The sequence below is a fragment of the Ascaphus truei genome, chromosome 2 (genome assembly GCF_040206685.1).
Source record: "Ascaphus truei isolate aAscTru1 chromosome 2, aAscTru1.hap1, whole genome shotgun sequence".
Classification (NCBI taxonomy): domain Eukaryota; kingdom Metazoa; phylum Chordata; class Amphibia; order Anura; family Ascaphidae; genus Ascaphus; species Ascaphus truei.
This window is the reverse complement of record NC_134484.1, coordinates 251,919,297-251,931,859: the sequence shown is the minus strand read 5'-3', so window position 1 is coordinate 251,931,859 and position 12,563 is coordinate 251,919,297. Positions and strand designations below refer to the sequence as shown.

At 52.1% G+C, this 12,563-nt stretch overlaps 1 protein-coding gene across 2 annotated transcripts in view; it reads left to right on the top strand.

Moving 5' to 3' along the window:
• Nucleotides 1–12,563, top strand: part of EXOC3 (exocyst complex component 3) — a 72,342-nt gene that overhangs the window by 35,090 nt on the left and 24,689 nt on the right. For both annotated transcript variants that reach the window (XM_075586035.1, XM_075586036.1), the window contains exon 6: nt 11,540–11,665. In XM_075586035.1, the coding sequence (XP_075442150.1) occupies nt 11,540–11,665 (126 nt within the window). The remainder of the gene's footprint in view (nt 1–11,539; nt 11,666–12,563) is intronic.

Below are 12,563 nucleotides of genomic sequence, written 5' to 3'. Positions count from 1 at the left end.
AGTGATATACAGATTCCCACCTGCACTCCCCTACCAGGGGACACAGTGATATACAGATTCCCACCTGCACTCCCCAACCAGAGGACACAGTGATATACAGATTCCCACCTGCACTCCCCAACCAGGGGACACAGTGATATACAGATTCCCACCTGCACTCCCCAACCAGGGGACACAGTGATATACAGATTCCCACCTGCACTCCCCAACCAGGGGACACAGTGATATACAGATTCCCACCTGCACTCCCCAACCAGAGGACACAGTGATATACAGATTCCCACCTGCACTCCCCAACCAGGGGACACGGTGATATACAGATTCCCATCTGCACTCCCCAACCAGGGGACACGGTGATATACAGATTCCCACCTGCACTCCCCAACCAGGGGACACAGTGATATACAGATTCCCACCTGCACTCCCCAACCAGGGGACACGGTGATATACAGATTCCCACCTGCACTCCCCAACCAGGGGACACGGTGATATACAGATCCCCACCTGCACTCCCCAACCAGGGGACACGGTGATATACAGATTCCCACCTGCACTCCCCAACCAGGGGACACGGTGATATACAGATTCCCACCTGCACTCCCCGACCAGGGGACACGGTGATATACAGATTCCCACCTGCACTCCCCAACCAGAGGACACAGTGATATACAGATTCCCACCTGCACTCCCCAACCAGGGGACACAGTGATATACAGATTCCCACCTGCACTCCCCAACCAGGGGACACAGTGATATACAGATTCACACCTGCACTCCCCAACCAGGGGACACAGTGATATACAGATTCCCACCTGCACTCCCCAACCAGGGGACACAGTGATCTACAGATTCCCACCTGCACTCCCCAACCAGGGGACACAGTGATATACAGATTCCCACCTGCACTCCCCAACCAGGGGACACAGTGATATACAGATTCCCACCTGCACTCCCCAACCAGGGGACACAGTGATATACAGATTCCCACCTGCACTCCCCAACCAGGGGACACAGTGATATACAGATTCCCACCTGCACTCCCCAACCAGGGGACACAGTGATATACAGATTCCCACCTGCACTCCCCAACCAGAGGACACAGTGATATACAGATTCCCACCTGCACTCCCCAACCAGGGGACACAGTGATATACAGATTCCCACCTGCACTCCCCAACCAGGGGACACAGTGATATACAGATTCCCACCTGCACTCCCCAACCAGGGGACACAGTGATATACAGATATACAGATTCCCACCTGCACTCCCCAACCAGGAGACACAGTGATATACAGATTCCCACCTGCACTCCCCAACCAGAGGACACAGTGATATACAGATTCCCACCTGCACTCCCCAACCAGGGGACACAGTGATATACAGATTCCCACCTGCACTCCCCAACCAGGGGACACAGTGATATACAGATTCCCACCTGCACTCCCCAACCAGGGGACACAGTGATATACAGATTCCCACCTGCACTCCCCAACCAGGGGACACAGTGATATACAGATTCCCACCTGCACTCCCCAACCAGGGGACACAGTGATATACAGATTCCCACCTGCACTCCCCAACCAGGGGACACGGTGATATACAGATTCCCACCTGCACTCCCCAACCAGGGGACACAGTGATATACAGATTCCCACCTGCACTCCCCAACCAGGGGACACAGTGATATACAGATTCCCACCTGCACTCCCCAACCAGGGGACACAGTGATATACAGATTCCCACCTGCACTCCCCAACCAGGGGACACAGTGATATACAGATTCCCACCTGCACTCCCCAACCAGGGGACACGGTGATATACAGATTCCCACCTGCACTCCCCAACCAGGGGACACAGTGATATACAGATTCCCACCTGCACTCCCCAACCAGGGGACACAGTGATATACAGATTCCCACCTGCACTCCCCAACCAGGGGACACAGTGATATACAGATTCCCACCTGCACTCCCCGACCAGGGGACACGGTGATATACAGATTCCCACCTGCACTCCCCAACCAGGGGACACGGTGATATACAGATTCCCACCTGCACTCCCCAACCAGGGGACACAGTGATATACAGATTCCCACCTGCACTCCCCAACCAGGGGACACAGTGATATACAGATTCCCACCTGCACTCCCCAACCAGGGGACACAGTGATATACAGATTCCCACCTGCACTCCCCAACCAGGGACACAGTGATATACAGATTCCCACCTGCACTCCCCAACCAGGGGACACGGTGATATACAGATTCCCACCTGCACTCCCCAACCAGGGGACACGGTGATCTACAGATTCCCACCTGCACTCCCCAACCAGGGGACACAGTGATATACAGATTCCCACCTGCACTCCCCAACCAGGGGACACAGTGATATACAGATTCCCACCTGCACTCCCCAACCAGGGGACACAGTGATATACAGATTCCCACCTGCACTCCCCAACCAGGGGACACAGTGATATACAGATTCCCACCTGCACTCCCCAACCAGGGGACACGGTGATATACAGATCCCCACCTGCACTCCCCAACCAGGGGACACGGTGATATACAGATTCCCACCTGCACTCCCCAACCAGGGGACACAGTGATATACAGATTCCCACCTGCACTCCCCCACCAGGGGACACAGTGATATACAGATTCCCACCTGCACTCCCCAACCAGGGGACACAGTGATATACAGATTCCCACCTGCACTCCCCCACCAGGGGACACAGTGATATACAGATTCCCACCTGCACTCCCCAACCAGGGGACACGGTGATATACAGATTCCCACCTGCACTCCCCAACCAGGGGACACAGTGATATACAGATTCCCACCTGCACTCCCCAACCAGGGGACACAGTGATATACAGATTCCCACCTGCACTCCCCAACCAGGGGACACAGTGATATACAGATTCCCACCTGCACTCCCCAACCAGGGGATACGGTGATATACAGATTCCCACCTGCACTCCCCAACCAGGGGACACAGTGATATACAGATTCCCACCTGCACTCCCCAACCAGGGGACACAGTGATATACAGATTCCCACCTGCACTCCCCAACCAGGGGACACGGTGATATACAGATTCCCACCTGCACTCCCCAACCAGGGGACACGGTGATATACAGATTCCCACCTGCACTCCCCGACCAGGGGACACAGTGATATACAGATTCCCACCTGCATTCCCCAACCAGAGGACACAGTGATATACAGATTCCCATCTGCACTCCCCAACCAGAGGACACGGTGATATACAGATTCCCATCTGCACTCCCCAACCAGAGGACACGGTGATATACAGATTCCCATCTGCACTCCCCAACCAGGGGACACAGTGATGTACAGATTCCCACCTGCACTCCCCAACCAGGGGACACAGTGATATACAGATTCCCACCTGCACTCCCCAACCAGGGGACACAGTGATATACAGATTCCCACCTGCACTCCCCAACCAGGGGACACAGTGATATACAGATTCCCACCTGCACTCCCCAACCAGGGGACACAGTGATATACAGATTCCCACCTGCATTCCCCAACCAGGGGACACAGTGATATACAGATTCCCACCTGCACTCCCCAACCAGGGGACACGGTGATATACAGATTCCCACCTGCACTCCCCAACCAGGGGACACAGTGATATACAGATTCCCACCTGCACTCCCCAACCAGGGGACACAGTGATATACAGATTCTCACCTGCACTCCCCAACCAGGGGACACAGTGATATACAGATTCCCACCTGCACTCCCCAACCAGAGGACACAGTGATATACAGATTCCCACCTGCATTCCCCAACCAGGGGACACAGTGATATACAGATTCCCACCTGCACTCCCCAACCAGGGGACACAGTGATATACAGATTCCCACCTGCACTCCCCAACCAGGGGACACAGTGATATACAGATTCCCACCTGCACTCCCCAACCAGGGGACACAGTGATATACAGATTCCCACCTGCACTCCCCAACCAGGGGACACAGTGATATACAGATTCCCACCTGCACTCCCCAACCAGGGGACACGGTGATATACAGATTCCCACCTGCACTCCCCAACCAGGGGACACGGTGATATACAGATTCCCACCTGCACTCCCCGACCAGGGGACACAGTGATATACAGATTCCCACCTGCATTCCCCAACCAGAGGACACAGTGATATACAGATTCCCACCTGCACTCCCCAACCAGAGGACACGGTGATATACAGATTCCCATCTGCACTCCCCAACCAGAGGACACGGTGATATACAGATTCCCATCTGCACTCCCCAACCAGGGGACACAGTGATGTACAGATTCCCACCTGCACTCCCCAACCAGGGGACACAGTGATATACAGATTCCCACCTGCACTCCCCAACCAGGGGACACAGTGATATACAGATTCCCACCTGCACTCCCCAACCAGGGGACACAGTGATATACAGATTCCCACCTGCACTCCCCAACCAGGGGACACAGTGATATACAGATTCCCACCTGCATTCCCCAACCAGGGGACACAGTGATATACAGATTCCCACCTGCACTCCCCAACCAGGGGACACGGTGATATACAGATTCCCACCTGCACTCCCCAACCAGGGGACACAGTGATATACAGATTCCCACCTGCACTCCCCAACCAGGGGACACAGTGATATACAGATTCTCACCTGCACTCCCCAACCAGGGGACACAGTGATATACAGATTCCCACCTGCACTCCCCAACCAGAGGACACAGTGATATACAGATTCCCACCTGCATTCCCCAACCAGGGGACACAGTGATATACAGATTCCCACCTGCACTCCCCAACCAGGGGACACAGTGATATACAGATTCCCACCTGCACTCCCCAACCAGGGGACACAGTGATATACAGATTCCCACCTGCACTCCCCTACCAGGGGACACAGTGATATACAGATTCCCACCTGCACTCCCCAACCAGGGGACACAGTGATATACAGATTCCCACCTGCACTCCCCAACCAGGGGACACGGTGATATACAGATTCCCACCTGCACTCCCCAACCAGGGGACACGGTGATATACAGATTCCCACCTGCACTCCCCAACCAGGGGACACAGTGATATACAGATTCCCACCTGCACTCCCCAACCAGGGGACACAGTGATATACAGATTCCCACCTGCACTCCCCAACCAGGGGACACAGTGATATACAGATTCCCACCTGCACTCCCCAACCAGGGGACACAGTGATATACAGATTCCCACCTGCACTCCCCAACCAGGGGACACAGTGATATACAGATTCCCACCTGCACTCCCCAACCAGGGGACACAGTGATATACAGATTCCCACCTGCACTCCCCAACCAGGGACACAGTGATATACAGATTCCCACCTGCACTCCCCAACCAGGGGACACGGTGATATACAGATCCCCACCTGCACTCCCCAACCAGGGGACACGGTGATATACAGATTCCCACCTGCACTCCCCAACCAGGGGACACGGTGATATACAGATTCCCACCTGCACTCCCCAACCAGGGGACACGGTGATATACAGATTCCCACCTGCACTCCCCAACCAGGGGACACGGTGATATACAGATCCCCACCTGCACTCCCCAACCAGGGGACACGGTGATATACAGATTCCCACCTGCACTCCCCAACCAGGGGACACAGTGATATACAGATTCCCACCTGCACTCCCCCACCAGGGGACACAGTGATATACAGATTCCCACCTGCACTCCCCAACCAGGGGACACAGTGATATACAGATTCCCACCTGCACTCCCCCACCAGGGGACACAGTGATATACAGATTCCCACCTGCACTCCCCAACCAGGGGACACAGTGATATACAGATTCCCACCTTCACTCCCCAACCAGGGGACACAGTGATATACAGATTCCCACCTGCACTCCCCGACCAGGGGACACAGTGATATACAGATTCCCACCTGCATTCCCCAACCAGAGGACACGGTGATATACAGATTCCCATCTGCACTCCCCAACCAGAGGACACGGTGATATACAGATTCCCATCTGCACTCCCCAACCAGAGGACACGGTGATATACAGATTCCCACCTGCACTCCCCAACCAGGGGACACAGTGATATACAGATTCCCACCTGCACTCCCCAACCAGGGGACACAGTGATATACAGATTCCCACCTGCAGTCCCCAACCAGAGGACACAGTGATATACAGATTCCCACCTGCACTCCCCAACCAGGGGACACAGTGATATACAGATTCCCACCTGCATTCCCCAACCAGAGGACACAGTGATATACAGATTCCCACCTGCACTCCCCAACCAGGGGACACAGTGATATACAGATTCCCACCTGCACTCCCCAACCAGGGGACACAGTGATATACAGATTCCCACCTGCACTCCCCAACCAGAGGACACAGTGATATACAGATTCCCACCTGCACTCCCCAACCAGGGGACACAGTGATATACAGATTCCCACCTGCACTCCCCAACCAGGGGACACAGTGATATACAGATTCCCACCTGCACTCCCCAACCAGGGGACACAGTGATATACAGATTCCCACCTGCACTCCCCAACCAGGGGACACAGTGATATACAGATTCCCACCTGCACTCCCCAACCAGGGGACACAGTGATATACAGATTCCCACCTGCACTCCCCAACCAGGGGACACAGTGATATACAGATTCACACCTGCACTCCCCAACCAGGGGACACAGTGATATACAGATTCCCACCTGCACTCCCCAACCAGGGGACACAGTGATATACAGATTCCCACCTGCACTCCCCAACCAGGGGACACAGTGATATACAGATTCCCACCTGCACTCCCCAACCAGGGGACACAGTGATATACAGATTCCCACCTGCACTCCCCAACCAGGGGACACAGTGATATACAGATTCCCACCTGCACTCCCCAACCAGAGGACACAGTGATATACAGATTCCCACCTGCACTCCCCAACCAGGGGACACGGTGATATACAGATTCCCACCTGCACTCCCCAACCAGGGGACACAGTGATATACAGATTCCCACCTGCACTCCCCAACCAGGGGACACAGTGATATACAGATTCCCACCTGCACTCCCCAACCAGAGGACACAGTGATATACAGATTCCCACCTGCATTCCCCAACCAGGGGACACAGTGATATACAGATTCCCACCTGCACTCCCCAACCAGGGGACACAGTGATATACAGATTCCCACCTGCACTCCCCAACCAGGGGACACAGTGATATACAGATTCCCACCTGCACTCCCCAACCAGGGGACACAGTGATATACAGATTCCCACCTGCACTCCCCAACCAGGGGACACAGTGATATACAGATTCCCACCTGCACTCCCCAACCAGGGGACACGGTGATATACAGATTCCCACCTGCACTCCCCAACCAGGGGACACAGTGATATACAGATTCCCACCTGCACTCCCCAACCAGGGGACACAGTGATATACAGATTCCCACCTGCACTCCCCAACCAGGGGACACAGTGATATACAGATTCCCACCTGCACTCCCCAACCAGAGGACACAGTGATATACAGATTCCCACCTGCACTCCCCAACCAGGGGACACGGTGATATACAGATTCCCACCTGCACTCCCCTACCAGGGGACACAGTGATATACAGATCCCCACCTGCACTCCCCAACCAGGGGACACAGTGATATACAGATTCCCACCTGCACTCCCCAACCAGGGGACACAGTGATATACAGATTCCCACCTGCACTCCCCAACCAGGGGACACAGTGATATACAGATTCCCACCTGCACTCCCCAACCAGGGGACACAGTGATATACAGATTCCCACCTGCACTCCCCAACCAGGGGACACAGTGATATACAGATTCCCACCTGCACTCCCCAACCAGAGGACACGGTGATATACAGATTCCCACCTGCACTCCCCAACCAGGGGACACAGTGATATACAGATTCCCACCTGCACTCCCCAACCAGGGGACACAGTGATATACAGATTCCCACCTGCACTCCCCTACCAGGGGACACAGTGATATACAGATTCCCACCTGCACTCCCCAACCAGGGGACACGGTGATATACAGATTCCCACCTGCACTCCCCAACCAGGGGACACGGTGATATACAGATTCCCACCTGCACTCCCCAACCAGGGGACACAGTGATATACAGATTCCCACCTGCACTCCCCAACCAGGGGACACAGTGATATACAGATTCCCACCTGCACTCCCCCACCAGGGGACACAGTGATATACAGATTCCCACCTGCACTCCCCAACCAGGGGACACAGTGATATACAGATTCCCACCTGCACTCCCCAACCAGGGGACACGGTGATATACAGATTCCCACCTGCACTCCCCAACCAGAGGACACAGTGATATACAGATTCCCACCTGCACTCCCCAACCAGGGGACACAGTGATATACAGATTCCCACCTGCACTCCCCAACCAGGGGATACGGTGATATACAGATTCCCACCTGCACTCCCCAACCAGGGGACACAGTGATATACAGATTCCCACCTGCACTCCCCAACCAGGGGACACAGTGATATACAGATTCCCACCTGCACTCCCCAACCAGGGGACACAGTGATATACAGATTCCCACCTGCACTCCCCCACCAGGGGACACAGTGATATACAGATTCCCACCTGCACTCCCCAACCAGGGGACACAGTGATATACAGATTCCCACCTGCACTCCCCAACCAGGGGACACAGTGATATACAGATTCCCACCTGCACTCCCCCACCAGGGGACACAGTGATATACAGATTCCCACCTGCACTCCCCAACCAGGGGACACAGTGATATACAGATTCCCACCTGCACTCCCCAACCAGGGGACACAGTGATATACAGATTTCCACCTGCACTCCCCTACCAGGGGACACAGTGATATACAGATTCCCACCTGCACTCCCCAACCAGGGGACACAGTGATATACAGATTCCCACCTGCACTCCCCAACCAGGGGACACAGTGATATACAGATTCCCACCTGCACTCCCCAACCAGGGGACACGGTGATATACAGATTCCCACCTGCACTCCACATACCAATGGCGTAACATGCATAACACGCAAGTGGCAAATTTGTGCGTTTATTACCATGCAAAGAAGGAGATGTCTTTCCAATTTTCTTGACATACTACATTATGATGGTTTTCTTTTCCCCCACTGTCTGTGCTTCGGTTACTCTCTGGACAATTTTCTTGTGGGGGTCCTAAATTTTACAGCAGCAACAGTGAACAGGGACAGATTATAGTAGATGTATTTCCAGCTTTTTTTTACTTGTATTTATTGTGCGCTATATCCACAATTTGTTTTTTACACTTATTGTACAGATAGATGTTGATTGATTGCACATCATACCCCTTTAAAAAAAAAAATATACACACACACACACACACACACTGTCTGCACACACAGGGTGATATGCTAAAAAGATGACGTTCGTGGTGCACATTAAAGGGAGAGAGGTATAAACAGGAACAAATCAACGAAGTGATCCAATATAACAGCACACACAACTAAGAAAAAAGTGATTTATTGCTCCATGATGCAGTGAAAAAGCCTGAAGTTTTGGTCATCAGGGGTACTTTTCACAAGGGCAGAAGATGTAATATGTTGAGTGCCGCTTTGACGATATATCAACAATTTATTAAAAAGGAGGAGACAAATGCCCACTTACAAGAAGAACAACAAAATCAAACATAGATTTTTTTATTTTTTCTCTCCTCCCTACCAATGGTGACGTCTTAAGTGTTTGTATGTAAGGAGGCTTGGACCCGGCAGCTAAATATAAAAATCCTGTTGACACAATGTATAAATGCCTGTTATGCCTTGTGAAAATTCCAATAAAATCTGAAGTTATAAAAATAAAAAAAAATCAAGCATAGAATAGGGCACCCGGTAATTGGCTGGAGACTCCGCAGTCCACTGGAGGTAGATCTCTAACTGTGCAGAACTGCAGCAGCAATGGGAATCCATGAACCTCAACTTGAGTGTGCCGACATCCAATTAGACTGCAGGCCTGCGCAACATACGGCCCTCAACGGCTTTGCTCGCGCTCCCCCTCACCCCCCGAGCCCGCTCTCCCCTGAGTGAGAAAAGGACGGCAGGATTGGAGAGTGCGCTTAATTCATGTGGTCCTGCCCTTACCTGTTCTGACTCTTCTGCTGCCCGCCGCAACCACAGCATACCAGCATCTCCCCCCACCTATCTCTGAATGACTCCTAATCAGATAGGCATATGGGGGGGGGTGATGAAGAGGGGGACTGAGGGAGATATGATGATGATGATGATGAGGGGGGCTGGGGGAGACGTGATTATGATGATAAGGGGGACTGACCCCGGAAACAACAATCTTGTTGCTGAAAAGAGGTGTTATACCTCTCACTAAGGCCACGCTCAGGGTGCCGGCGTGGGTGGCGCGCACTCCTGTATTCCCAGCGATATGTGCACTGTGTTGTAGGAGATTAGGTAGGCGATCGGGGGTGCGGCGGGAGATGTGGCGAACGCGTCACAGCTGGTTCGCCCTCATTGGCTGAACCAGCTCACGTGACGCTGACGTCACGCGACTGCAGCCTGAAAGACAAATTCACTTGTCTTGGCAAAATGTCGCAGTGTCGACGCGCTACAGCGCAGCGGGCACTTTAGGAACTACCCTTGGAAATCAGGTAAGAGTCCCAAAAGTGTGTGCGCACGTTGCGACACCGGCACCTGAGCAAGGCCTAAGTTTGTGAGATGATTAGGAAATGAGATAATTTGAATGAAAGTATTTTAAATGTAATTTTGTTTCAAGTAAACATGGTAAAGAAATGTATAATTTTGAATAATAAATGCTGTTTACCCGTGCGGCCCGAAGCTGTTCTCCTTGGAGCAGTTCGGCCCTCTCACTTTACAAGTTGTGCAGTCCTGGATTAGAGCTTAATGTCCTCATAGAAATGTCTGCATGTATTGCTACACAAGCCAGCAGAGTATTCAGCAGAGAATCATTCCCCTGATAAAGTCAGCTGTTAGCTGACGAAACGCGTAGGGCTCTTGACGGGCACCGCCAGGCCGTGCACAACACTCCCACAGCAGGCAGCTGATCTCCGTTCACGATTGGGATTCCCTCCGAATGCGGATGACTAAACTCTGCTGGCTTGTGTAGCGATACATGCAGACATATCTATGAGGACATTATGCTCTAATTGGATGTCGGCACACTTAAGCTGAGGTTCATGGATTCCCATTGCTGCTACAGTTCTGCACGGATTAAGATCTTCCTCCAGTGGACTGTGGAGTCTCCAGCCGGTTGACGGTAAACGGGTGTCCTATTCTATGCTTGATTTTATTGTTCTTTTTGTAAGTGCACATTTTGTCTCCCAGTATTGATTTAGAGTGCTGGTTTTGTTTTTCGTATGTATGTGCATTTGTTTATCTTTTCATTGCCTGGTAATCCGTACAGTCCCTATTTTGCTCACTGACTGATCTCTTTCACCCTTAGTCCAACATCATCAGCTGGTTAAGGAAAGCACTAGAGACAGACAAAAAGGATTGGGACAAGAATACAGAGCCTGAAGCTGACCAAGATGGGTACTACCAGACCACACTGCCAGCTATAGTTTTCCAGGTAGAAGACCATTTGTGTTCCCTCCTTTGCCTGCTAAATGCACAGCTACCGACTCTTGTATGTATATCTTTATTTATATAGCGCCCACAGCTGTACTTGGTGCTTTACAAGAGAGACAATACAGTACAGGGCGTTATAGAACAATAAGTGCCCCAAACGAGAACAGACACTAGGAAAGGAAATCCCTTACAATCTAAGTGGTATGTTCTGGGACTTCCAGAGACAGCAGGTGAGGGAATACGTGCAATAGATGACAGTACTTGGCCACAAGGGTTAGTAGGAGCGACTGTGGGTGTGGGGCAGTAGCCATGATTCTAGGCTATTGAAGTGCTTCATTTAAGATGTGAGTTTTAAGTTTTGACTTAAAAATGGGGAGAGAAAGTGCTTGTCATATACTGAGTGAGGGAGTTCCACAGGTAAGGGGCAGTGAGGGAAAACGGTTTAAGGCGAGAGAGCAGTAGAAGTGAAAGGGGTGGAAGGGAGCTGGTTATGGGTGGCGTGCATGACAAATGCAGGGGCATAATGAGAGATCAAAGCTGATATGAAGAAGCAGATCAGGGGTGAGCCTTGAAGGTAAGCAGATGAAACAAAACAGAAAACAGCGCACAACGCTCATCGTGAAATTAGTAAATACAATTTATATATTAAAAATGATTCAAGGTTCTGCGTACATCAAATAAATGGAAAAGGGGCACAGAATGTAACAATGATAGCTGTTGCCACTCATGGATACTGGAACACACAGGGAAGCAGAGATGGATGGCTTGGTCCACTTCAGTATTCTGCGGTCAGGTGGCCTGCAGTGCTCCCGTCCGTCATGGTCTGCGTGCAAAGAGTCCTGTAACTTGACCGCAGAGTCCAGGGGATTAAGTCCAAAGCTCTGTTAGATCAGGAGTGG